General features: G+C 52.5%; 4 protein-coding genes and 1 long non-coding RNA gene across 10 annotated transcripts; 1 reads left to right on the top strand and 4 right to left on the bottom strand.

The window, feature by feature from the left end:
• Positions 1 to 1,825: 1,825 nt before the first annotated feature.
• On the bottom strand, positions 1,826 to 4,049 carry Pagr1 (PAXIP1 associated glutamate rich protein 1). The gene is made up of 3 exons (XM_051193032.1): positions 3,114 to 4,049; positions 2,903 to 2,985; positions 1,826 to 2,234 (listed from the first exon to the last, which is right to left on the bottom strand). Exons 1-3 carry the CDS (start codon positions 3,584 to 3,586, stop codon positions 2,035 to 2,037), a joined length of 756 nt encoding a protein of 251 aa, XP_051048989.1. The 5' UTR covers positions 3,587 to 4,049; the 3' UTR covers positions 1,826 to 2,034.
• A 155-nt stretch (positions 4,050 to 4,204) lies between these two features.
• Positions 4,205 to 7,872, bottom strand: Prrt2 (proline rich transmembrane protein 2). Its single transcript, XM_051193020.1, has 4 exons — positions 7,671 to 7,872; positions 6,110 to 7,058; positions 5,589 to 5,721; positions 4,205 to 5,432 (listed from the first exon to the last, which is right to left on the bottom strand). Exons 2-4 carry the CDS (start codon positions 6,992 to 6,994, stop codon positions 5,422 to 5,424), a joined length of 1,029 nt encoding a protein of 342 aa, XP_051048977.1. The 5' UTR covers positions 6,995 to 7,058; positions 7,671 to 7,872; the 3' UTR covers positions 4,205 to 5,421.
• Positions 7,873 to 8,730: 858 nt separating this feature from the next.
• Maz (MYC associated zinc finger protein) lies at positions 8,731 to 13,673 on the bottom strand. Of its 5 annotated transcripts, none has more exons than XM_051193007.1 (6): positions 13,549 to 13,672; positions 12,831 to 12,917; positions 11,907 to 12,757; positions 11,466 to 11,529; positions 11,031 to 11,202; positions 8,731 to 9,748 (listed from the first exon to the last, which is right to left on the bottom strand). In XM_051193007.1, the coding sequence occupies exons 1-6, from the start codon at positions 13,582 to 13,584 to the stop codon at positions 9,600 to 9,602; spliced, it is 1,359 nt and encodes a 452-aa protein (XP_051048964.1). In that variant the 5' UTR covers positions 13,585 to 13,672; the 3' UTR covers positions 8,731 to 9,599. The 5 variants fall into 5 exon arrangements, with proteins under 5 accessions (XP_051048964.1, XP_051048962.1, XP_051048963.1 ...); XM_051193006.1 differs by lacking the exon at positions 8,731 to 9,748 and adding an exon at positions 10,082 to 10,284 and having other exon boundaries at positions 13,549 to 13,673; XM_051193005.1 differs by lacking the exon at positions 13,549 to 13,672 and having other exon boundaries at positions 12,831 to 13,290.
• LOC127228378 (uncharacterized) lies at positions 10,116 to 11,128 on the top strand. The gene is made up of 2 exons (XR_007835027.1): positions 10,116 to 10,264; positions 10,703 to 11,128. It is a non-coding gene; the product is annotated as an uncharacterized LOC127228378 (long non-coding RNA).
• Positions 13,674 to 14,320: 647 nt separating the features above from the next.
• On the bottom strand, positions 14,321 to 25,093 carry Kif22 (kinesin family member 22). Of its 2 annotated transcripts, none has more exons than XM_051192999.1 (14): positions 24,962 to 25,093; positions 22,042 to 22,234; positions 20,279 to 20,406; positions 20,044 to 20,198; positions 19,636 to 19,845; positions 19,329 to 19,559; positions 19,042 to 19,195; positions 18,786 to 18,921; positions 17,223 to 17,391; positions 15,918 to 16,077; positions 15,487 to 15,542; positions 14,709 to 14,921; positions 14,569 to 14,628; positions 14,321 to 14,446 (listed from the first exon to the last, which is right to left on the bottom strand). In XM_051192999.1, exons 1-14 carry the CDS (start codon positions 25,017 to 25,019, stop codon positions 14,399 to 14,401), a joined length of 1,971 nt encoding a protein of 656 aa, XP_051048956.1. In that variant the 5' UTR covers positions 25,020 to 25,093; the 3' UTR covers positions 14,321 to 14,398. The 2 variants fall into 2 exon arrangements, with proteins under 2 accessions (XP_051048956.1, XP_051048957.1); XM_051193000.1 differs by lacking the exon at positions 24,962 to 25,093 and adding an exon at positions 24,536 to 24,688.
• Between the last annotated feature and the right edge of the window lie 1,274 nt (positions 25,094 to 26,367).

Here is a 26,367-nt window from a genome sequence, read left to right on the forward strand (position 1 = left end):
GTGAACACTTCCCATAACCTAAGCTAGTGACTTACCTGTACTATATGAGAAGCAGGAGATCTGAATACCCAGCACCCAGGCACTCAAGGTGGTAGGTGCCCTACCCAACCGCCCCACCTCAGGGTAGGGTAGATACTCTTATGTGCCAAAGGTATAAGTAGATAGTTTCCTGGAGAGCCATCTGGTACGCCTGTGATGGCCAGCCTCTCTTCCCTGTCCCAAGGGTCCTCAGGTAGGAAGCAGAGGACATTAGGAACAGTAGTCTTAACCAACATCTCCTACCAAAGTTGGCTCCAGTCTCAGATCCCAAGTCCCCAGAATCTCAGGCTGGTTGTCCATTTGGGCTTACTATCATTCACGGCCTCTTCCCCCAAAGACACTTGTTCTTCCTAAACTCTGCACCTTTTGGAAATCAAACTACCTTTACGATCATCCTGCTAGCCAGTGCTCAGTGACTGGCTGAAGCACACAGCTCGCACAGCCCTGTACAAGGCAGGAGGAGAGCACCCACAATTGAGAGACAAGTCACATGCCAGTCACTCAGGAAGAGAAAGCAGAGCCCGGGTCCTTGGGGAGTGAGGGCAGGAGGCCAGAGACGGAGTCTGAATGGAAGCTGCAACTTTCCCTAACCAGCTTTTGTTGAGATAGGACCTTACACTGTAGTGGTGGCACAATGTAGCTCAGGCTGTCCTCAAACCGCTGGGATCAGAGGTGTGAACTGTGTCTGGCAAGGTTCCCATGGGCTTTTTTTTTTTTTTTTAAAGAAAAAAAAAAAAATGTGCTAGGGGCCAAAAACAGGGTCTTGGGTATGTAGTTATGTTGTGAAACTGAGCTACACCCTATCCATCAGTTTGTAGAGTTCTTGCCTAAAATGCATGAAACCCTAGGTTTAAAGCCTAGCACTGAATAAAACTGATAGTGGTGGCAGACACTCACTCAGAGGTGGAGGTAAGAGGATCAGATGATCAAGGTCATCCTGGGCTACTTAGTGAGTTCAAAACCACTTAGGAAACACAAGACCCTTTCTCATGGAAAACAAAAGCCAAATAAACAAACCAGAAACAAAAAGAGGGGTCTCACTATGTGTCTAAGCTGGCTGGGAGCTCAAGGCACTCTTTTGCTTCAGCCTTCTAAGTGGGTGGTTAACAAATGTGTGCAACCAGGCCTGACCGAAGTACTCCCTCATCCCCAATCTTCTATGAGACCCTGATGTCAGGGAGGCTTGAGGTCCTGGGAGTGAAGGTATCAGCAGGGTGTTTCAAAACCCAGAAAACTAGAAAGTGAAACCTCCCAAGGCAGAGCTGCCAGCGCCCTCCTTCCTGCCCTTTGTGACTAAGGTGTATCTGCCCCAGAAAAAAGTGGCTGGAAAGCAGCCAGTGGGGCAGACACCACTACTCATGGGCTGGAGTCTGGGGGGTTCAGGGTCTTGCTCCCATACTCACATTTAGCAGTGTAGCTGGCTGCTGCAGGCCTCGAGTCAGGAATTTCCCTTACCAACACTGGGGATGACTTCCCCATAGGGCTGGACTGGCAGGGGCGGAGCTTGGATATTTAAAGGGACCTGCATCTGTATCTTTTCCTCCCTCAGGCTGCAGGTGAAGACACTGCAGCTGGGTCCATACTCAGCAATTTCTGCCTCAGTACTGACTGGTAGGACTAGACTGAGAATAGGGTGGGTCAGAGGGCCAGATTGGAGGGGAGGTTGGTCAGACGATGGCTGGGTATCTCTGCCCTTTCAGGCTTCACTATTCCAATGTGGAGAAATACAGTTCTGCCTCTGCCCAAGTGAGAGCACATGCTTGGTGGGTTCAGTGGCAGTCTCTGCTAAGAGAATCATTCTGCATCTTTTATTAGGCTCATCAAATCCAGCTCAGAACTGCAAACAGACATTCAACTGAACATACACTCTCCCGCAAGGCACTGCACTGGGAGCTTGTAGCTCTTCTCTGTGACAAGCTTCCCAGAGCCTGGGCTGGGAAGGGCTGGCCAGGCCCAGCTGAAAAAGTCTGCACCTGTAGGCCCTGGCAGCAACAGTCAGTACTTCCGCTGGCGGGGAAAGAGACTGCTCCCGGAGGATCGGAGCGGAGGGCTGGCAGGGCTGGGGTCCTCTGCGTCCAAGCTGAAGAGGTCTCTCCCGGTGCGAAGGATCTGTTCCTCTAGTTTCTTATGTCGCTTCATGTCCGAGAGGACCTTGTCCAGGCGGGCTTCACGTTTCTGGCTCCGGGCTGAGCTTCCTAAGAAGGTAGGAAATGAGACAGGATTGAGACGGTGAGCCTACACATAGAGATCTTGCTGAACACGTCCATTTTAGGCCTCAGCACACAGGATGGCTGCCACCCATAACGTGATGGCTGGGAATATACTAGGGGGGGGAGGGGGATGATACAAGTGCAAGGGTCCTGTGGCACTGGGGGTGGGGACAGGGGACAGACAACTTAGGTTCTCCCTGGGCATGCTCCCTGTGATGGAACCCTCTGGAGGGCTACTCTGGTTGCCACGACCAGAGGCAGGTAGACCAGTCAGAGCTGTGGAAACTGTCCACAGGAGATGGTATTAAAGGTAAATCTGCAGACACCGAGCTAACTTGCTGTTGGCTTGACCATCTGGGAGAGAACGCAACGATTCTGAGAGCAAGGTCTCAGGGTCATGTGGCTGGGATAGCAGGTCAGTTCTGGGGGTGTGTTCTAGAGAATAATGACCAGCAGACTTTGGACTTCTGGGAATAAGGTGAAAGGCACAGGCAACCTGATAGGAAGGTCTGTGGGTCTCTTATAAGCCAGAAATACCCTGCAACTTTGTGTATGCTCCCGCCTGCAGCTGGTTTCACAACAGCTGAGGTACCACTTTGGGGTACGCAGAAGAGGCCCTGGACCTCCCCTCAATTCATCCCTCTGACTCCTACCTGGTGTACGTCTTCTGTCAATTAGTGAGTCCTTCGGTGTCATTGGCTCATCATCAAAGTCAAATTCTGTAGGCATGTGTGGCCTGAGACAGAGTGAACAGAGAATGAAGGGTGAGGGAGGCCCTCCCAAACACCTACTGGTGCACCCCCCCTCCCGTTTCTGTGCTCAGGAGAACAGTCCCAGGGGCAATGTGTAAAGTTATGGCCTCACTTTTCCTCCTCCTCCTCTTTGGCCTCCGGCTCCTCATCTGATCTCTCCTCTTCACTCTGGGCTTCAGGAGTAGGTGGCCGGCGGGGCAAGATCTCCGCCTGAAGCTCCAGGGTACCTTGGGCAGCCAGCAGTTCATAGAGTCTCTGGATTTCGGAGGGTGGGGGCATCCAAGACTGCCCATTGGCCGGCAGCTCCACCTCCTCATCGCTGCAGGGCACGCACCAGTCTTCGGATTCTCCCTCGGCGCGCTCCTCGCCCGCAGCGTTGGGAGCTTCTAGTGCCTCCTCAGCCCTGGATCCCTCACGCCCGGCTTCCTCCCGACCTCCTTGCCCCTCTTCCTCGGCCTTACTAGCCGAGACAGAGGGACCTCCGGTGTCCTTCACCGCCAGAGCCTGGAGGCCGGAAGTCACTTCCCCTTCTTCAGACAGAGGCGCCGCTGTGCTGCCTGCAATGGTTCCATGGCCCAGGGACATAGAGTACTAGAGAAGCCCAGCAATATACGAGATTCTGGAGTAGGAGACCAGGGTGCCTCCCCCAAAAGGACTGAAATCCCCTGGGGTTTACGAAATCTCCAACCAGTCAGTTCAACCCTGACTGCGGCCAGAGAACCGTCCCCAGGAGGGGGCGCTCAGATCCCGGCAAGGACAGACCCCACCCCACGGATCCAGATCCAGAATCCTGCCGTTCCCCGGGACCCGCAGAAACCACGCTCGGAGCTGGAAAGGGAAGGGCCTGCTTTCTCGCTTTCACATCGCTCTCTCCAACACCTGGACCGGAGTCATTTCCTTGAACCTCGCAGACCTAGTTCGTCAACTCAGCAGCCGCACAACCTGGAGCTAAAACCCGCCTCCCCGGCTGCGCAGGGTCGCAGCACGCAGGCGCAGAGAAATGGCGCGCGGACACTCCATGTAACCAGAGCTACTCGAAAGAGGAAAGAGAAGGCTGGCGCATGCGCAGATGGGCCTGTAGCGTCACTAGCTTCGGCCCACACCAAAGATGGCCACTGCGGCAGCGCATGCGTATTTCGTTCACTAAGGCCTGCCAGAAAGCAGTGCCTTGACTCTGCAAACGAACACAGGGGACCAACTGAGGCGAGTCTCATGCATTCTCCGTTTATTGGTGTTTAAGACTCATGCAGCATTCAGCATACAAAAAGGGAGACCCCGTTTGATTTTTTTTAAAAGGAATTTTAGTTTCTCCCAACTTTTTCTTAAAGGAAACACCCCCCACCCCAACTCCGAAATGCATCGCAGCTGATTCCCTGCCTCTTCAGAGGACTGTGGCGTGCAACAAACCTTCCTTATCCTCTCAGAGAATAATTACAGAGCTACCCCACCCCTCCCTCGCTCCCTGCAGCTGGGAACTTTGGTCCTTTTTCTTTCTTTCTTTCTTTCTTTCTTTTCTTTCTTTCTTTTTTTTTTTTTTTAATTCTACTGTTTACAAAGCAAGTGATTGGCCCAAACTCCTCAGACCTTCAAACAGAAAACTCTGAGGTTAAAAAGCCCGAATGGGCAGGTCAACTCAGGCTGACCCTTCGACTGCTGCCGCACTCCTTCCTCCCCTGGATGTTCAGGATGAGGACTCCCACACTCTCGTGCAAGCTCCCCAGGTGAGGCCTGGCTTGTCAACTCTGCGACCCAAGAGGCACCTTAGGGATTGGGATCAGGGTATGGTCTGGGCCCAGATGGTCCCCAGTAGAGAACAGTCAGAGCCCTAGCTAGGCAGCCCCCTCTCCCCACACTGTCCTTCTCCCCCAGCCTGACCTAAGGACTGCAGGTTTTGCAGAATAAATGGTGGCCGGAGGGTGAAGATGCTAACAGGAAGATGAGAAGGCAGAAGGGGTCAGAGGGTGTGGCAGCAAGGGGAGCAAGATGTTAAGGAAGGGAAGAAAAGAATGAGTTAGATGCCAAGACAATGAAAGTTAGGTGGGGGTTAGTTAAGGTTCAGGGGCACAGAGGCAGGAAGAAGTGCAGTGGGCTGGGAGAGATGCAGGGGTGCAGAGTACAATTTAGGTGTTCAGGAAGGCTTCCAGAAGTGCAGAGAGGTTTTTCAGAGTGCAGGGTTAGGGAGGTCAAGAGACAAGAAGGGAGATGGCAGGCAAAAGTGCAGGGAGAAAGGAAGCCTGTGGCTGGCAGTGGAGCCTGGCAGGGTGCAGGAGCAGGAAAGAAGCTGTAAACAAGGCTGCTCAGGCTCCCTTGGTCCCTAGGGATGGGTGCCAGGGCCATGGACTGTGTTTCCCCCAGGGTAGGGATGGACCCAAGACAGCTCCCAACAGGAAGGAAAGTCTTGGAATGCAGGGCAGAGCCTCTCACTTATACACTGTGGGAGAGGAGAGGGAAAGACAAACAGGGAAGGAGACAGGAAGAGACAGAAATAGGGAGGACAGACAGGAGAGAGCAGGGCCAGGGTTAGTAAAGCTGCCCTTGTCAACCCTTCCGCTCCTCCCTTTCCTGTCCCCGACCGACCCCCACTCACCGCCCAAGTTGATGACGCAGGAGGCGATGATGATGAGGACCCCCCCCACCAGCGCCACGATGCTTAAGAGCTTGGCTACTCGGCCCAGACGTTGAGCCCCATCCACGTCCCCCTGTTGCAGGCTGTTCCGGGACTGGGGTGAGGGTGGCAGGGGGGTTTGGAGGTATCATGGCCCAGGTCAACAGGAGCCATCCCAGCAAGGATCAGGTGAGATTCCAGAGGAAGGAGGTCAGCCCCATGGGGTTAAGAAAGGAAGGAGGATTGGGAATGCAGGAGGAAGAGGGCACAGGTCAGCGAGGTTATATGAAACATCTTTCTTTTCCCCTCCCGTTTGAAGGCATGGGGCAGGAGTGACTTGGAGGGTTAGGTCCTGGGGAGAGGCAAGCAAAGGTCCAGCAATGGGGAAAGTGGGGTGCATGCAGAAAGAGGTAAGGGAGTGTGTCATTACTGGAACGCTATTCCGACACTAGTGGGAAGCCGGGAGCCACAGTATGCCTGGGCCAGGGTCCCTTGGGGCTCACCATGACGGCATAAGCGAAGGCCACAATGTTGACAGGCCACATAGGGCAGAAGCAGGACAGGATGGCAAGGATGATGTAGTCCCGAGGTTTCTGGGTGCCATCACCCCCTTCCACCCCAGGTCCTGCCAGCTGGGAGCTGGGATGACGGCTCAGACTACCTCGAGGAGATCCTGGATGCCCACTATGAGCCCTTCCTATCCTGTCCTCCTCAACCAGCTTCTGCAGCACCCGAGGGGGAGCCCCATTGGCTGGTGGTGTTTTAGTGGAGGGTGGTGAGTGAGGCTGGGGAGCTGGGCCCTCTTCCCCATCACCAGCCTGAAGGGGAACCACTGCTCCATTTTCTTGCTTCTCCCCTATACTTTCTGTCGGGACCTCAGTGGTAGGGTCCTCTTGGGTGCGGGCTTCTGGCTGAAGGGGTAGCTTAGGAGCAGGCTGGGAAGTTGGCTGAGGGTCTGACTGGGTATTCAGGTGGAGAGCAGGCTCTGAGACTGGCTCAGGAGGGGCTGCACACTGCTGCTCAGACCCCTGCCCTGCAACCTCTTTGTTCACATCTGCTTTGGATGCTGGCTCTTGGCATGCGTCTTTGGGGCTAGGGCTGGCCTTGGATTCTTCGCCTGGGTTTAAGCTGAGGTCTGTGGCTTGGACTATTTCTGGGGCCTCAACTGGGGTCTCTGTGGTTTCTGGGGCCAGCTCAGGCTTAGGCCCTGAGTCCACAGGGGCTGCAATGACGCCAGGGCCTTGGTGAAGGGCCCCTGGCTCTGGAATCTCTGCTACAACCTGAACAGGACTTGGGTCAGCTTCAGAATGGCCAGGTCCGTCTCTCTGGGTCTTGGAGCTGTCTTCTATCCCCTTCATCTCAGAGACCTCAGAACTGCTGGCTGCCATCTTAGAGAAGGGAGATAGGAGAGAGCCCGTGGGGAAGAGGAGACAGCAGTGACAGTGGCAAATCCTGGAAGAGGAGGGGACAGTCTTGGTGAGGAGGCCAAGGCTAGCCTGTACTGTCCCTAGGGAGATGAGGAAAAGTTGGAGTTTCCTTTGCTTTGAGGTGGGACGCCCTTGGTGAAGTCTACCTAAAGTCTGCTTGGAGAGCCCTGGGAAGATTAACCCCTCTCTAGACAGAACCCCTCTAGACCTGCTCCTGGATCCATCCAACACACCCAAAAAGACCCAGTCTCTCAGATCCCACCTCGGAGGTGCCTCCGCTCATCAAAATCGGGTATATAACAGACACTCCAACAGGCAGACTGACAGAGAACCCCACACATTCCGTTCCTTTTGTACCCTTCCCTCCTTTCTGGGTACCACCTGAGCAGTGCGGGTTTTCCTGCTGCGCATTTGGGATCAAATGCCTACCCCCAACCTCCTCCCCGCCCCTTTCTGGAGAGACCTAGCATCTTGTGTGTCCCTTCTCAGCCCTTCTTTTAGGGGTTCCCTTGCTGCCTTCGGAGAGGCTGAGGGGGAGGGGATCCTCTCCCGATTGCATGGCGCACCCAGCACCACCCTCCAGTTCGCCTGGCACCTGCATTCCCATGCCACCCAGCTGTCTGTCGTCCACTCCTACCAGCGGCCTCAGTTCATCCCAGTCTCATCCGCTGCCAGCCTCGGGACTGCTCCTGCGTCCCGCCGCCACTGCTGCAGCAGCAGCCGCAGACAGGGAGGGAACAAGTCTGTGAGCAATGAAGGGAGGTGGCGGATCTCCCCTCCTCTCTCCTCCGGGTTTGCTCGGCCCTTCTCTGGTCCCCTCCCCTAAGCTGCACTGCTGCCGCGCCGCCCCCGCCCCTAGCACGCCTCCTGCCCCTCCCGGACAGCCCAAGGGAACCTCGTGCCAGGCCCCGTGTTACCTGGGTAACCGGCCCGGGGACCACTCGTGCCCCCTCCCTGACCTTTCTCACGCGCACCTCCAGGTGGGGCACCCCCTTCCTAAGTCCTCGGCCCCTCCCGCCAACGGTCACCGGGGGATCCTGGCACAGACCTGGGTTTGTGAAACCGACCAGTGAGGGCTGGGAGGAGGCACCCCGAGCAGCACAGATGGGTTAAGGAGACAGGTCTAAGTTTGGGGTGGCTGCAGGGGTACCACATAGGGTTACAAGAGAAGTGAGCCTGCAGAACCTGAAGCCTCCCTACTCCAGGAGAGCAGCAGCAATGCTTAAGGGAGGGTCTCTGGAAAGGTTTGAGAAAAACCCAGAAAAACAATTTCAGCAAGCCAGGCAGTTGCACAGGGATACCTTAGAACAGATAGGGCAAGCAGCCCATGACCACCATGGTGGAACCGAATAGTTTACCCAACCTTTCTGCATCTGTGTCAACCATGGCCTCTTGAGATCTAAATGTGCAGACATCTGGTAGGGTTCTGTGCAGTCTGCTGCTGGGTTGTGGAAGGATAGCATGAATAGCTGGCTATCCAGTGGGTATGGGTATTCCCTAGAGACCTGCAGCTTGCTCTCCAAAGCCTCTGCATTCTTGAGTACACCCTAATCTGTGCTGTAGCTCGAGGCTGCACCTCAGGAGGGGAGTCACTACTTGCAGGGCAAGAAAAGCTGGGACTAAGATGAAGGCAACAAAGAATGCCCTCTTCACACACAGACAGGGAACTTGGTGACGATAACTTTAGAACCCAGAGACAAATTTTTATTTAAAATTTATTGTAATGGGGTCTGCGCAAAAGGAGGGAGGGGAAGGGAGGGAACATGCAAGGGACACAGGAACACGATGACATGGCCAGGGCCACAGCTTCTGTTGTGGGAAAGAGGAGAAAAGACCAGGGCTGGAGCTGGGGTGGAAGAGGGAAGGGGGAGATACCGTGGCTGCATTCCCCCACCCCTGGGAAGCACCTCTAGTCCCTGGCTCTCCTCCTTTACCCTGGCCCCCTAAGATTCCATCTTTCTTGTCCCGCCTCTGGTCCGAGTGGCTCCTTCTGACACTCCCCTTGGCTTTTCCCTGGACAGATTATCTAGTAGGATGTTTAGTGTTTATCCACCCTACCTTACTGAAAGTAACCCTCTGCCCTCAATACCACTGTATCCCTCCTCTGGGACAGAGTCTTAGTCCCCCTCCTCTCTCTCCTCCCTCCCCCTGGGAAAAAACAACAACAAAAAAAGAAAGCACCAACTCCCCAGGAAGGGGCAGCAGACAGTAGGAGAGGGGACTTAGGAGGAGAGCACAGGACCTTCTAGGGAAAGGCTCACAAATCCCTGGGAGGAAAGGCAGGGGTTTAAAGGGTGAGGGCAGTGGCTGCTGCTGTCCTCTGCCACCCCTGCTCACTGTCCAGGGGACTTCAACACAACTCAGGGGACAGGCGTTTGGAGGGTCAGCTCTGATAGGGAGAAGAAAGGAGCAGGAGAAACATTGTTAAAACCTAGTGAATTCCTTCTTCCTCCTCTGTCTGGAGGCTCCTTGGTTGATGGCGAGCAGTGAGGAGTTGGTGGGAAGAGGAAACTGTACCAAGAAGAGCTTTCCTCCACTCTTCCCCTCTCTCCCATCAACTTGGAGCTCACCAGGGCTGGGAGGGAAGTGGCTGAGAGCTCACTGGTACCCCCTCTGCCCCAGAGAGGGAGCCCACAGCTGTGGGAGGGGCTGCCACTGCTGCCGCCGCCGCTGCTGCTGCCGCCGCTGCCGCCATTGGACAAACCTCACCAGTACCTACAGTGAGAAACATCAAGGATCACAGCACAATCTGAATGGCAAGAAACATGTTCCATACCCCAGATTTTCCAACTATTTCCCTACTTCCCCTGGGACACAGCCGTTACTTCCTATCTGGCCCCCAGAGACTTTGGCCTGCCTGACTTACCCACATAGCAATTCTATACTGCCCTCTCTGGACCCCAAGTCTCCCTAATCTGAGTGACAAACTGGCATCCCTGGCCTTCCTGAGATCCCCTATTGGGCCCTTTGAATTCCCTTGTCCCACACATCCCATCCTGCCCCCCCAGCCATGTCCCACGCCTTGCCTGGTGGGTGCAGGGGTCCCCCTCAGCAGGTAGGCTGTGGCTGGGGGGCATCTCCCGGGATAGGAGGGGCGGCCCCCCCCAGATGGGTCTGCATGTGGCCGGCCAGCTGGGCAGGGGTCTTGCAGTGCACGCTGCACAGCTTGCACAGGATGCGGTCAGCCCGCGGGGCCTGGAGCCCATGGTCCTTCACCGCGTGGATGCGCAGGTATGCTGCTGTGGTGAACCCTATGGGGGGTGGGGGGATTGGGGTGGGGAGTGGGGTCAGCCTGGTGGAGACCCCAGAGACAGGGCTGTTCTCCTAGGCTGGGGACACCCTCCTCACATGGCACTGTCCTCCTCCCACATCCTTGGTAGGCTGGGGCCAACTACTCCACTGGGACATAGCCCTTCCCTGAGCTTGGGGTCTGGTTTGCATGGTACCTGTTTCTTAATCCTTAATAAAGCCTACAGAGAACTTCCCCTGTAACTGGGAGATCTCTCCCAAACGACAGGACACTGCTGCCTAGCCTTTTCAAGGGTTGACTCTCAGTGGAGACGGCTGTGTCCCCCCCCTCTCCAGTGCTCCAGTCTCAGCTTGTACAGTGAGTTACAGGGCAGGGTGTGTGCTTGCCACACCCGTGCTGATGTCTTCCACTTGCCCCAGGAGCTGGAGACAAGAACTTGTGGCTGTGAAGCTGAAGCCCTGGGAGCTGGCTTGAGTCCTCCTTTCACAAAGCAGCCATGTCCCATTCATGCCCCCAGGCACACCCAGGAGGTGGACTCTCGGTAAACCGTCTCCTCTGAGCCATGGCATAGAATTTAGTGTTCAGTTACTTCCAATGCTGTTGTGCTTGTTTCTTAAAGGGCTCTCTCTACATGCCACGAGCTCTTGGCTACAGCATCCTTAACCCGCATCCGTGAAAAGAACCAACAGTGTTGTGCCCACCCACTCCCACTTTGTCCCTGCCCTCTTGGCATCCCTTAGCATGTACCTTTGTTGCAGAGCTCACAGACATGGTGAGGGCCCTGGCTGTGCACCTTCATGTGGTCCGAAATATAAGCCGAGCTCAGCATCTTGCCACACACATGACATGGCACCTTCTCCTCGTGTCGTACTGTGTGCGCTCGGAGTCGATCCTTCGTAGCAAAAGCTGCCTCACATTTCTGGGGGGGAGGGCGTGGGGGTCACAGGAGAGTTAAAGCTTCGGGGAGTAGAGAGAAGGGGGCAAGATAATGGGATCAGAGCCTTGGGGGCCTTTGATCTGTAGGAAATGGGCGTGAGATGACCAGGCCTTGAAGGAGAAATGTGAAAATGGAGTGAAAAGGCAAAAAGAGAGAGAAAAAGGGGGTCTGAGAGGTTGAACCCAGACAGCTACAATGAGGAGCAAAATCATGACAACCAGGACAGAAGGCAGCGGGCTTCCTACCTCACATTTGAAGGGCCGCTCTGTTGAGTGCACTTGTCTGACGTGACTGTTGAGGTGATCCGGCCTAGGGATATGTTGAGGTGGGGGGGGGGGGTTAGGGCTAAGGCTCCAAGGTGAGGTGTGCCTCAAATCTACCTAAATTTCTCCAAAGTGCCTTTCCAAAAGCCTCAGCGTTTCCCCCTCCAGCTTCGGTCCTTAAGCAGGAAATCGCTCCAAACAGGATTCTATCTCTGCCCAGAGGCAGCTTTCCTTCAGCCCAAAGACCCTCCTCCTCTAAAGTACCACCCCCTGCTCCCAGTAACCACGAGGCTCACTTCCCTCCTCCCTGGGAGTGGTTCTTGTCCCCAGCATCGGGAGCCGCCTCCCCACCAGCCAAAGACAGGCCACCTAGTTGCCCTCCCCCCACCATCGGCCTAGTGGGCAGCCGAGGCCCCTGCACACCGGGAGAAGCTCTTGCCACAGTGGGAGCAGTTGTAGGGCTTGTGCACAGCGCCGTCATGTGAGCGCACGTGGTAACTCATGCGGTCCTTGCGCTTGAAGCGCTGCTGGCACACAGGGCACTGGTAGGGCTTCTCGTCCGAGTGCGACAGCTTATGTCGGTTCAGGTGGTAGACGTCGCGGAAGGCCTTGCCGCACATCTCGCAGGCGTGATTCTTCCGGATGCGCTTTCCAGAGGCAGTCGTGGTCACAACGCCACCGGGCGCCACGGCGGCTGTGCCTCCGCCAGCCCCGGCTTCTCCCCCTCCCCCGCTGGCCCCGCTCAGCTGGGGCACGCTCAAGAGGCTCAGGGGCACCATGGTGGGCATCTTCATAGCACCCGAAGGGACCCGGCCAGCCTTGGCTCCTGTGTGGATGGCTTCGTGCCTCCGGAGATTGTAGCCGTTCTTGAACTCCTTGGCGCACAGGGCGCAAATGTAGGGCCCCTTGCTCTTTGTCTTCTTCTCCAAGACAGATGCAACAGGGGCCACAGCGACTGTAGAGGTTGGGGCGACGACAGCGGTGGCAGCCGCTGCGGCGATGGTGGCGGCCGCGGCGGGGGGCGCGGCTTCCGCGGCTGGTGCGGATACGGCAGGGGGTGGCGGAGGAGGCGCCGGAGGCTGCTTCAGGGCCGCTGTGTCCACTGTGGAGGCGGCAGCAGGGGCTGGGGGTGCAGTAACCACTGCAGCGGCAGCAGCCGCCGCGGCCGCAGCCGCCGCGGCCGATTCCTGCGCGGCGGCGAGAACCGGGAGCAAGTCCACTTGGAGGGGCTCGGCCGCCGGGGCCTGGGGCGTGGGTGGGGGCGCCGGTGCGGCCTGCAGAGACAAGGCGCCGTGTGGGCCGCGGTCGCTGGTCGGCGCCTGCCCGCCCGGCCCGGCCCCTACTCACCTGGAATGGACTCTGGGCGCAGCCCTGGGAGGCAAAGAAGCGGGACTGGAGCTCAGCCCCGACCTGCAGGGGGTTCTGGGCGTGACCCTGAGGTGGCGGGAAGGAGTTCATGAGGCCGCCCACCCCCCGGGAGTCCAGGCCCAGCACGGGGAAGGGGGGGGCCAGCAGCGTGCAAGGGAACACGGGGAACATGGCCTCGGCCACAGTGGGGCCCCCGGAGCTCAGCGGGAGCCGGGGGCACGGGCCGCGCGGGGCCCGGGCTCGGGGCGCCGCCCCCGGCCGGCCGGGTTGGGCCGAGCCGAATGCATGGCCCGAGGGCCGCCCCGCCGCCCGCGCACCCCGGCCGGCGGGAGGGAGGGAAGGAGGGCGTCTTGTGGGGCGCGGAGCGCGGCGGCGGCGGCGACGCCCCCTGGGTGGGGGCGAGAGGCCCCGCGGGGCCGAGGGCCGGGGCCGGGGGCGGGGGCCCGGGCGGCGGCGGCGGCGGCGGTGGCGGCAGTTGGAGCCTGGCGGGGCGGGGTGGGGGGAGCGAGGGAGCAGCTTCGGCCCCCGCCGCGCGCGCGCCCAGCTGGCGCCTCGGGGAGGGCGGGGGAGGGCGCGAGGGAGGGAGGGGGACAGCTGCGCGCGCACCGGGCGCGCGGAGGGGGGGTGGGACGGGAGGGAGGGCGGGCAGGAGGGGGTGTGGGAGGGGGGGCAGGGGCGGGGGGGCGGGGGTTGTTACCTGGAAGATGAAGCTGCTCCAGTTGCTGGGATCCATGGCGGAGGGAGGAGGGAGGTGGCTCGCGCTCACCCTGGGGCGGGAGGAGGCGGTGGTGGGGGAGGGGGACCTGGGGAGGCGGCGCGCAGGGAGGGAGGGGGGAAGAGGGTGGGGGAGCGGAGCACACTGCGCGCCGGAGGGCGGGCGGGGGGCGCGAGGACACACAAGAGGCTGGAGCGGGCGCGAGCGCGAGTGCGCGCGGGGCCAGCGGGAGGGGGCAGGCACGGGAGGGACTCTGGAGGGAGGAGGGACGGGGGAGTCACCCAGCAGCCCGAGTCGCCCCAAGCGCGAGACCCTCGAGACGGCTGCTGATTGGTTGGCGGTGGTGCAGGTGGTGGGCGCGCGGGAGACTAGGCGGCTTCTCTTCCCCCACTTCAACGATCCCCCCCCCACTTCCCTCTGCCAGCAGCCGTTATTGCACGCGCACGCGCACACAACACCGACGTCGTCCAGAACAGGATGGGGAGCGCGCCCAGAGAGTTACAGTGGGGCGGGGCCAAACTAGAAGCGCGTGCCCGCCTAACGGTCGTTGTCCTTAAGCTTTCCGCTTCAGCTTTTTGATTTGTCTAGGCCACCGTCCCCTTCCCATTCCGGTGGTTTATTTACAATCTTGGACTAGTTCGGGGTTTCCCAAAGATGGCGACCTTATAAGTGTTCCGCAGAGCATGATCCTGATCCCCAGGGCAGTTGTGGCTCCCACCCTAGCCCCGTCATCCCTAAAAACCAGGCTAAAGCATGAAATAAAAACTGTATTTACACAAACATCATTCTACAAGGATTTTTAAAAGAAAATGGTAGTGTTAAGAGCTGGTAGTCAGGAGGGACCAGAGTGCTGGTCGGCAGCCAAGCTCAAGAGGTTCGCCTGTAAAGAAGAAGAAAGTGAGTCAGTGTAGCAGCTAGGAGGAGTAGGATGGGGTGGCTGTGGGAGGGCTGGGTTGGGGCACAACATGTAGGCTGGTAGAAAAAGGTCAGAGGTGCTCCTACCTTCAGGAAAGACTCCACCTGCTTTCCAGAGATGCCTTCCACCTGTTCCAAGTCCTCCACCTAGTGGGACAGCGGCAATAGGAAGGAGGTGGACAAAGAACCTGGGCACTCCTCTCCACCTGCCTTCCCTAGGTTGTTACCTTGTCGAAGGGACCATGGAGCTCCCTCCAGCCCATGATGAGCTGGGCCTTCTTCTGGCCAATGCGCTGCAGGCTGCGCAGATCCCGAGCTGAGCCTTCATTCAGCAAATCCAATAATTTTTTGCGCCCATGTGCCAGTAACTCTGGGCTAATCTGTAGCTCCCAGCAATCCTCAGCTTTTTCCACAGGCTCGGACACATGTGATGGCTCCGACTATGAGTTAGCAGAAATGATAGCAAAAGCCTGTGGATGATTGTGCCAAGACCAAACGCCTAACCTTACCTTCTCCAGTCTCCCCCTCTGGTACTTTTTGTTGGATTTGTAAAATTACTAGCATCTTTCTCACTCACCATGAAGATCTGATGAATAAAACCGACTGACTAGGAATTTATAGTTTTAACAGTAGAGCATTTAAGTACCTACCATGCTTGAGGACTGGGGTTCAATCTCCAGTACAGGAGAAAAAAGAAAACAGTAAGCACCACACCTCATCCTGACAGTTTGGGGCAGTTCTGTTCACACAGAAGACCTTCTGTGTGAGATTCTTAAAAATTTCCCTAAATGGGCTCTACAGTTTACAGAGGCAGGAGCTGTGCTATACAGTAGATCCAGCCAGTATCCAATCTCAAGTGCAAGGAGCATCAATCACAAAGGAAGAATGACAAATGGTGGGTACCCACTCCACTAAATACACCCAACATTTCATCTAGGACCTTTATAAGACATCACCATATGCAAGAGATTCCCCACTGGAAAACCTGGATGGGGTCAGGCTCACCTTTCTTTTGTGGCCTCTCTTCAGGATATGGATCTTTGACTCTGTCTGCTTCTGAACTGAAAGCAGGAATTAGGAACTGGTCAGGGCATAGGCAACCTCCTTCCCGTCCTATCTCCCTGGTAGCCAATTGCTTCTCATATTTCTCTAACCTGAGCTTTTGTTGTTTCTAAGTGCCTTTTTTTTTTGAGACACTGTCTCACTTTATAACCAAGGCTACTTTGGAATTAATTTAGAGCAATCCTTCTGCCTCCCCCTCCCGAGTGCTGGGGTTACAGGTGGGTGCCATCATATTCAGCCAGTACCCTGCATGACAAGCATCCAGGGCTTGTTCAGATCCAGTGGGACGGTGTGAGTGACGGGGATAGCTGTTCTTTTACATCTCTTCATTTCTGACACAGCTGGGTCTCACTAGACTCTGGGACCAAACTTACTCAGTTGCAGGGGCATCACCACAGCCTTTTTCAGGGGCTTTGCCACTGTGCCTGTACAAGAGGGAAGGGGCTGGAGATGCATGTTCTCTTTCTCCTTTGGATCCAGTGCCTCTTGGGCCAGCACCTTGGCCTCCAGTTCTTTTTGCTTCATCTTAAGCCTCTGTTGGAAAGGATCATGGGAATATGTGACTCAGCTCCAGCCCCAAAGCAGTGGATTAGGAAGGTGAGGCAGGCACAGCTCTGAGGTCCAAGAGGATAGAAGTAGGCCAGTAGGAGACTCAGTGAGACAGGGTTCAAAATAACTAAGGGCATTCTAATGATCAGACGGCTACCTAGAAACCGAATTAAAATTAAGTCTTCAAGCAGGGAGGTTTTATGAAATGGAACTTTTTTTTTTTGAGACGTCTCACTGTGTAGCCACAGCTGACGTGGAACTTGGCATGTAGCCCAGACCAACCACAAACTCATAAAGAGAGATGCTTGCCTATAGGCAGGTTATATATTTTTATGTGTGTGAGTGTTTTTCCTGCAGGTATATCTGCATAATATGTGTGTGCCTTGTGCAGAAGACAGGGTTGGATCCCTTGGAACTGGAGTCATATGCCATCATGAGCTGCCATGTGGTTGCTAGGAATTGAGCCAGTGTTCTTTTTTGTTTGTTTTGAGACAGGGTTTCTCTGTATTGCTTTGGAGCCTGTCCTGGAACTCGCTCTTGTAGACCTCCAACTCACAGAGATCTGCCTGTCTCTGCCTCCTAGAGTGCTGGGATTAAAGGCATTCGCCACCACCTCCTTGCTGAGCCAGTGTTCTTAACTGTAATAGTTAGATCTCTATCCCTGGGTAATATTTTATTATTTATTTATGTGAATGTACTCATGTGCCCAAAGATGTCAGAGAAATGTAGGCTCTCTGAAGCTGAAAGTTTCAGGCAATTTGGGCTGCCTGATGTGGGTGTTAGGAATTAAACTCTGATCCTCTGCAAGAACAATATGTGCCCTTAACCACTGAGCCATATCTCTAGCCCAAGGTAATGCATTTTTAATTTGGATTTGCCCCTCTCTTATCTGATCTCTATTGTTTCTTAACCCAGGTTTGAACCCTAGTACCCACATGGTAGCTCATAACTGTCTCTTAACAGGGTACCCAGCACCGTCTTCTGGTCTCCCGGGCACTACACACATGTAGTTCACAGACATACATGTCAGCACAAAACCCATATACATTATATAAATCCTATGAGAAATGGATTCTAGGAATGCTTCTCAAAGCTGGCTGAAATATTAGGTCACTTTCCCCAACAATTACCTCAATCTCCAAGTCTTTTTCCTCCACTGTCTTAATGAGTACCATTCGCTCTCGCTTTGGGGTATTCAGTAAAGGTGTCCCTTGGCTCCCCTGGGAGCCCAGCAAACGATCCAAGCTAAGGAGGTTCTCCAACATAGCTGGGTCCATATTGCTTAGCTTCTGTAAGACACTGAGTAAGGAAAAAAAAAAGGTTACTTCCACTTCCACCTACCTCCTCTCTCATCACCTCCAGTGGAGCCAGATTGTCATGCCTTGATTTGGTGTTGTTTGTGAACTCTAAACAGTTAACTACCACTGAGTATAGTGTCTTTATCAGTTGAAGTAAACTCTCAGGATGCCAGAATATCAAATGAAAAGCAGTTAATAAGCACTGGATGCCAAACATTATGGACCTACCATACTGCCCTGTCTAGGAGGCACTTGTTTGTGAAAAAGAAGAGAGCTGGGGAGATAACTCAGCAATTAAAATACTTGCCATGCAAGCAAGAGGCCTGGAAGTTGGATCACAGTAATTACCAAGTGGATGTGGCAGCCTGCCTATAATTGTAGCCTCAGAAGGTAGTAGACACAGGATATTCCAAGCAAGCAAGCAAGCGACAAACACTAGCTACAGCAGGGAGTTCTCAATGAAGAAGGTGGAAGAGTGATTGGGGAAGATTCTCAGCATCAACCACAAGCTTCCACATGCATGTGTACACATACATATGCATGCTGCAAGCACATACATACACATGAAAAGAAGAGTAAGAGCTGAGGGCTTGGCCATTTGTAAGCAAGTGGGGGAAGCTTCATAGGAGAGGTTCTCATTAGCAGGTATAAGATAGCCACTGGAGACTTAGGATGAGAAGCCTTTATCCAGTGGGCTATATACAGAAGAGTCTTGTTCTAGCAGTTCTGGCTATCTGAGCACAGTAACTTCTAGCCATTTTCATTCTTCTTGAAATCTTCACCCTCACCTCTGCTGAAAATTGCCTTTCACAAGTGAAGATGTTGTCTTCCAAAAATGCCGTATCTGTGCTGCAATGAACTAGCTCCATAATGACATTGACCCTGTCCTGTTATGTACAAGCCTTAGAAGAGCAGCATTGGAAAAGGTAGGCAAAAAGTGGAAACAATTCTACCTAAGTTTCACAAAACAAGCCTTTTTTTTTTTTTTTTTTGTTGTTGTTATTTTTAGAGACAGGGTTCCTCTGCATATCCCTGACTGTCTTGGAACTCAGTCTGTAGACCAGGTTGGCCTAGAACTCAGAGATTTGTCTACCTCTGCTTCCCAAGCACTGGGATTAAAGGCATGGGATTTACTGCCCAGTGACATTCTTTTCTGCTTTATCTACCTGGCTTTATAACCTTAGGTTCCCCTCTCCTAAAAGTGAATCCTCAAGGTCAGAGTCTGAGTTTGATATGCCCCATTTCTGGGCTTGCCCTTATCCAGAGTAACAATTTGGCCCTTTGGTGAATTTAGAATAGGTCTGAGAATGAATTCACTGGGGAAAAGGTACATAAGCTAAACCTCTTGTAAGCCTACAGCTATTAGAGATTCTGCAGGGAAGGCCTGACTCTCACCTTAGTTTCTGGGAGGCAGAGGCTGGAGCTGCTGTAGACTCAGGGCTCTGAGTAGATTCTTCTTCAGGGCCTTTGGCTTTCTTTGCCTCTGACGGGCCTAGCAGTTCTTTCTGAGACAGCTTAACAGGTGCTAAGGCTGAGAAGATTGGAGGGATATAAAGGAGAATCAGAGTGGTCAGCTTCAGTGCTGGTGCTCAGTGGTTTTAGCAAACTCCCCAATTGTCCTGGCCATTCCACTGTCTTTCCCAGTCCTCACCATGAGGCTGTAGACTCTCATTAGTGAAAGGCCGGTTAATCACTTCCTTGGACCTAGCAGTGAAGTTCAACGCTGAGACTGTATCCAGGTAAAAACGTCTTTCTGGAGCAATGTTGGCAATGATGATGCTATGAGCTGAGCCACCCAGGGAGTCCTGAGAGTAAGAATTGAATATGGTTCAGACTCCCAGCCTTCCTATCCCTTGAGAACAATTCCCACTACCCTAACCAGGAGGCCTAAGAGCTGCCTTCTCCAGTCCCTTTTGATCCAATATGGGTGGACATGACCTGCAATAAGCGAGTGAGCTTGCTGTCCCGGTATGGTATACGAGGGAGGCCCTGGTTTAAGGCATCCACCACTTTGCCCAGTACAAAGAGGGAGGAATTGATGGCTCCACTCTCTTTGAGCCGAATGCCCTGGTTGCCTGTGCGACGGTTGTCCTCTGAACCAGCCAAATCAATAAGGTAGAGTTTTCCTTCCCGCTGGCGAAATGGAGCCAGGCGTTCACGCTGATCCACCTAGGAGAAGAGCAAGGGACCCAGTCTTAGCTTAGGCTTCAAGAGCTTCCGAGGCCCTTCTGTCAGCGGGCCTTACCTTGACCAGCAGTACTGCATGACTACGGGAAGAGCGCTGGTTAAGTCGGGTGGCTCCTACAACTCGATTTCTACTGGCCGGCAGGAAATGTTGCTCAAACTCAGAGAAGCTAGTGATGGGCTTCTGTGTGAGGCCAGGAATCAGGATGTTTCCTCTACAGTCTTCTCGGATTGCTAGGTCTCCTGATGCAGGATCCAAGAGGTCTAATACCTATTTGAGCAAGGATAGTAAGGTCACTTCTCCATGAAGAGGGTGCTTGCTTTGTGGGGATTTAGGATTCTTGTGTCTATTGGATTGTCAAATTCTTCCATCTGATACCCTAGCTCCAACTTTCCAGGACTTGCCACACCTCTTTAGACTAGAGCAGAGTGTCATGTTCCAGGAGGCACTCTTACTTTGACACCTCACCTTTTCCTGGTAGATCTCTAAATAGGACATAGTGACAGAAAGGTCCCAAGGCCGGCCCTCTGCGCTTTCTTCCCTTGTAAGCTGCAAGAGGTCCATGAGAGCCCTGGGAATCACTCCAGGCTGTTCTGGGCTGCCCAGCATTGTGTGTGTCTTCCCTAGGGAAAGAATGGAAAATGCTGTGAATTTATTCTCAGTTTTCCCAGCTCTTTCTCATGCATAGTTCTGGCTGTCTCACCTGCCCCAGTAGGCCCATAGGCGAGCACACTGGCATTCTGCCCTTCCAGCAAGTGCCTTAGGATGGGCTGTACTGAACCTACATAGATGTCCTGTTGAGTGCTTTTCTCCCCATAGAAGGCATCAAACCTGTAGGCAGAAAAAGGAGGCCATTAGTAGGCTGTTGTGTCCACACCCCAAACCTAGATGATGATGGCTTTAAAGGCTCTGTCCCATTTCTTGAACGAGGACCTTGAAAGTAAATCTACTGTATTCTAGTCATTGTACTGACAATAGGAAACAGAAATCATCTCATATTGCAATCTGGTAGGCCAGATACCCATGCTTTGCAATGATTCAGGAGACAAAGATAAGAACACACTAGAAGGAATAAATGAGAGAGAGAAAGAAGCATTGCCAAACAGAAGGATACAGAAACAAGACACAGTGTTTTGTGTAGCAATTTTCATTTTGGAAGGAAACCTAAGCTCAGGAAGTAAGGCAAAGGCTTCAGAAGTCCCCCAAGCCCAACCAGGTAAATAGTCTCCTCCCTCCCCAAGCATATAAAGCAGTAAGGGCTGCTGAGAGTCCTACTCAGACCAGCAGAGCTTGGAAGAGGCTCACTGCCTGCAGGCAGTTCAGTGTTCCCTAGGTTCCCAGCTGTTGTGAGCTGTCAGCTATCCTGGGGTGGGCTTTGGTGATGTGGCTGTCTTTGAGTCATTTCTGCTCCTGTAGTAACTTACTTATTATAACTTACATAATCCTGTAAGTAAACCCAATACAACTTATTGGATCATCAAGTTGGATGTCTGGGTGGTATCCTTACTTTGGTCCTTAGTTGGTTCCCACTCTGGGGTGAGTAGACATTTGTTTATATTGTCCACAGTAATAGCATCATACAACGTGATGTGAAAGGGCTTCCCAACATTTTTCTTGAGGTAGCACTTTAGCAGGGTAGATAAAAGGCCAGCCTAGATTTAAACCCAGCTCATTCACTGAGACGTAGAATTTAGTGCCCGCTGACAAGAGAAGACTGGGAAGGAACAGAAGCCAAACTATTAAGGACCTAGAACTAGAGCAAACTAATTTTCTATAAAGAACCAGACAACAAATATTTTAAGTTTTGTGACTATGTGGTTCCTTTCACAACCACTTAACTCTAAGGCTAGTCAAATAGCTACACTAAGTAAATAAATGGTAAAATTTTATTTACAGAAAAGTCTCCTGAGCTGGGCATGGCAGCACACACCTGTGATCCCAACACTCAGGAGGTAAGGCAAGAGAATCGGGAGTTCAAGGCCAGCCTGTGTTTTATGAGACCTTGTTTAAAAGAAACAACCAAAAAGGAAGACTCCTGGTTTGACTTGATCTGTGGGATGTGGTTTGCCATCCCCTAGGCTAGACTAATAGGCCAAGTTTAAACTTTAAAACCCTATAGAGTTTTTAAGTAGTTGCCCTCTTGTGTGCCATTCCCAAATCTGCATGGTCTCTGGATTGGCTACGATGTCTGTTTACCTACCCTTTCCATGTATTTTCTAGAACCTATTTGGGGGCTACACTGCTCCTTCCTCCCTTTGTCCCAATTTCCCCAAGATTGACATCCAGTTCAAACCTCTAGTCTTTCTCTACGGTATTTACCTGTACACCATGAACATCTAAATCATCAAATGAAGGTTTGGAGAACAAAGCTTTGCCTAGGAAGGAATAGGATCCCAAGAGGCAGATCTCAGAAACTGCTAAGTGATCAAATGAGCAGGCCTAGACAGAAGGTAGCTTGAACCTTACTGATACTTGAGTGTCTCCTGGTATTTCCTCCAGTTGGCCACCTCAAGAGAGCAGCTGTCTATGCCTCGTACACAGGGGAGTTCGTTTGCTTTTGTTGCTTCATCCATAAATGGCCGCAGTCGTACAGCTACCCTTACTCGAGCTGGAGGTGGGCGCCGGCTAGCCCCTACCTTGCTTGGGCAGCGACCAACTCCTGGAAGAGACCAGTTTTAGGTGTTAAAATTTTGTAGAAGCACAAAGAAATGGGAACCAACTTTGCTGGGAAGCCCAAGGATGCCTTTTGCTTAAGGGGAAGCTAAACATGAGACAGATATTAAGTAGGTAGGCTGTTTGGAATACAGGCCTCTGCCCTATATCTGACAAATGCTACACCCTGTGATTACAAAGCACTTGAACATCCAATTTTCATTTGCTGCTTATGACAACTTGAAAGCAAGGAGAAAGTAGGTAAAACCGTGCAGTAGAAAACGAAGAAGCAGCCAGATGGTGGTGCAACTCTTTAATCCTAACACTGGGAGGCAGAGGCAGGCAGTTCTCTGAGCTGGAGGCCAGTCTGGTCTACAGAGCAAGTTCCAAGACAGCCAAAGCTATGCAGTGAAACCCTGTCTAGAAAACAAAAAACAAACAAAACAAGAAACCTGTTCATTGGGGTTGTTAGAATAATGAAGGAAATTTATATAAAAGTGCTTATCTTCTGGTACTTGATTTAAAAAGAAATCCTGTTTTTAATTACTTGGTGGGTTTTTTGTTTTGAATTCCTTAGATTTATTTATGCTATGAGTATTTTGCCTGCCTGGGTGTATATGGAAACATGCATGCCTACTGATGGTTATAGGCCACCCTGTCCACACGGAAGCTGGGAATGGAACCCAGGTCCTGGGTAAGAACAGCAGGCAATGATGGAAAGTTGACTCAGCAGTTAAGCGCACAGAGTGGTCTGGCAGGGGACTCTGGGTTCTATTCCTAGCACCTATGTGGCAGCACACAGCTGTTTAAAACTCCAATCCCAGGTGAATTTGATACCCTCTTCTGATCTCCACAAATACCAGGCACTCTCATAGTGTATACACACACACACACACACACACACACACACACACACACACACACACTCATGCACATTAAAACTAACAAATAAATCTAAAAACAGCTAGGTGGTGGTGTAGCATGCCTTTAATCCCAGCACTTGGGGAGCAGAGGCAGGTGGATCTCTGATTTTGAGGCCAATCTGGTCTACTGAGCCAGTTCTAGGACAGGCTCCAAAGCTACAGAGAAACCCTGTTTCAACAAAACAAAATAAAATAAAAATTGTCCTTTTTTATGTCTAAATAACATTTGTTCTTTTGTCCTTTTCAAGGTTGAGCAAAATGCTGCCCACCCAAGCTTTGAACCCTACTTTAACCACCATTTTCATATTTATTTGTTTATGTGCATGAATGTTTTGCCTGCTTGTTTTATGTCCACCTTGTGTATGACTAATGCCCTTGAATTCCCTGGAACTGGAGTTAGAGAGAGTTGTGAGCCACCATGTAGGCGATGGAAACTGAACCCAGCTCCTCTGGAAGAGCAAGTTTTCTTTTTTTTCCTTTTCCTTCTTTCTTTCTTTTCTTTTTCTTTTTTTTTTTTTTTTTTTTTTTTTTTTTTTTTTTTTTTGCCATTATTGTTTTTGTTTCTTCAGGACAGGGTTTCTCTGCATAGTCCTGCCTGTTCTGGAACTCACTTTGTAGAACTCAGAGATCCAACTTCCTCTGCCTCCCAAGTGCTGGGATTAAAGATGTGTGCCAATGCTGACCTGTGAAGCTATCATTTTCTTAATAAAGCCTTCTCAAAATACCCAAGGGTTGGTTTCAGATTCTACACTACAAGTTTATGCCTATCTACCATTGTTTTCTTCACATTACATTAATTTATGAGATTACTTGAAAATGATTGTAACTTCCTCTAGGAAAGGGGCAATATTCATTGATACTTCAGTATTTATTATATACCAGACACAGCCTGTATTTGGGCATAATCGTCAAGGGAAGTGGCATTACAATATAATTACCTGAATGTGAATTTAGACACCCCTCTCCCCCAATATTTGCTAGTTGTGTTACCTTGAACTGAACAAGCCACTTAGCTCATTTATGCCTGTTTCCTCTTGCCCAACAAATACAGGGAGCTGGTGAGCCTTAGCGTTTAAGAGTGAATACTATTCTTCCATAGGGCCTTATTTTGGTTCTCAGCACCCACACCAGGTGGCTCACAACCACCGGTAACTCCAGCCCTATAGGATCAACTCCCTCTTCAGGCCCCTGCGGGCATCCACATATAGGTGGCGCACACAGATAACAATAAACCTTTTCCTTAAAAAACCTGAACATTAACAGCAATCACCTCAGATCTCTGTAAAGACATTAAATGATTATTCACAAAGTATTTGCGGCTCTGCCTGAGGAGAGGCGTTCTCCTAAATGCCTGCCTCCCCAAAGGCGGAACAAACAGTAGTCACAGGCCAGAATTCGGTCTAAAGAAGGTTAGGACAGACTCTGAAACTCCTGACAGCCTTTCCAACATGACCACAGCATCCGACTCCATGGCTAGAGGGGAAGGAAACTGTCTTTGACTTCTCTCTGCCGGAATTCACACCGCCGTCGAGTACAGCCTTCAGCCACCCGGAGAATCTCCTGAGATGTCTGGGCACCCAGACACACGTCTCTTCACAGACGAGCCAGCTGAAGCGCACAAAGCAGTGGCAGGCTCCAGACCGGCACCGGAGCCCGGCAGCCGGTTTATGCCGCCGATGGCAGCGAGTAGAGACAGGGGCTTGCGGCGCCCACCACGCCCGCCCTTCCGCACCACGCCACCTGGATTCTCCGGGTCAACCACAGCTCCGTAAGTTTCACACTGCGATGCCTGGCTCTCTCGACCCGCGTACCTGAAGTGGCCGCCGCCATCTTCCGTCGTCTCGGCTTCGACTTAGCTTCAATGTCCATACTCCTCCCTTCTTCGCGGCCCCCACTTCTCTCTTTTGAATTGCCCGGGTCCCGCCCCTCTCTCAAATACGACCAATCACACCTTCTCCTTGCCGGAAGTCTCTGTTATAACTCACTATAATCCCGCCTTTTAGGGTCACTTCCGGTTCCGAAAGCGAAGCTTCCCAGCGATAGGCCCTGGAGTCTGTCACTAAGTGGTGAGTGCCTGAGGGTGCTCCACCTCCAAGAGTTTGTGTTCCCAGGCACGGGATTGGCAAAGAGCAGACGTGATTGATTCTATCTTAACATTCCCAGCGCTGAATACCATTTTTGCCTTTTGGAGCGAACATGATCTTTCTATTTCTATGAAGCCCTGGACGTCCTGGAGTGACAGGGCAAAGATTCCTCAATGTTAACCTGATTGACGCACACACCTCTTTTGTGCTGTGGAAAACTACCCAACCCTGTTCTAGAAATTAGAAATTAGGGGTTGAAATGCCCCAGATAACTGCATGTTTTTGGCTTCAATTAAACTGCTTGTTTTACTTTTCCCTGCAACTGCCAGCCGGGATAAAGTTTTTATGTTTTTTTGGTCTTTGGGTTTTTTGTTTTGTTTTTCGAGACCGGGTTTCTCTGTGTTTTAGAGGCTGCCCTGGAACTAGCGCTTGTAGACCAGGCTGGTCTCGAACTCGCAGAGATCCGCCAGCCCCTGCCTCCCGAGTGCTGGGTTTTATACTGCTACACTAGAGACTGGCCTCGAAATCATAAGATACGCCTGCTTCTACTTTTGCTACTTTAAACCATGACCTTCTGTTTTTGTTTTTGAAGAAAAGGTTTCTCAGCTGGATCTCTTGAGTTCAAGGCTAGCCTGAGCCTGATTTACAAAATGAGTTCCAAGATAGCTAGGGCTACACAGGGAAACCCTGTCTCCAAAAAAAAAAGAAAGGAAGGAAGGAAGGAGGGGGGAAGGAGAAGAAAAGAAGAAAGGAGAGGGAGGGAGTGAGGGAGAGAAAGGGAGGAAGGAAGAAAGAAAGAGAAAGGAAGGAAGAAAGAAAGAAAGAAAGAAAGAAAGAAAGAAAGAAAGAAAGAAAGAAAAGAGTTTCTCTGTGTTGCCCTGGGTGTCCAGAAACTCACTCTGTAGACTGGGCTGGCCTCAGACTCAGAGTTTTGTGTGCCCCTGCCTCCCCAGTGCTGGGATTAAGAGCATGCACCACCATTGCCTGGCCAAGGTTTAAATGCCCAGCAGTAGTGGTAGCTCATGCCTTTAATCTCAGCACTCAGGAGGCAGAAGCAGGTGGATCTCTGCAAGTTGGAGGTCAGCCTGGTTTACAGAGTGAGTTTTAGGACAGGCAGGGCTGTTACACAGAGA

This window comes from Phodopus roborovskii, unplaced genomic scaffold (genome assembly GCF_943737965.1).
Source record: "Phodopus roborovskii unplaced genomic scaffold, PHOROB, whole genome shotgun sequence".
NCBI classification, from domain to species: domain Eukaryota; kingdom Metazoa; phylum Chordata; class Mammalia; order Rodentia; family Cricetidae; genus Phodopus; species Phodopus roborovskii.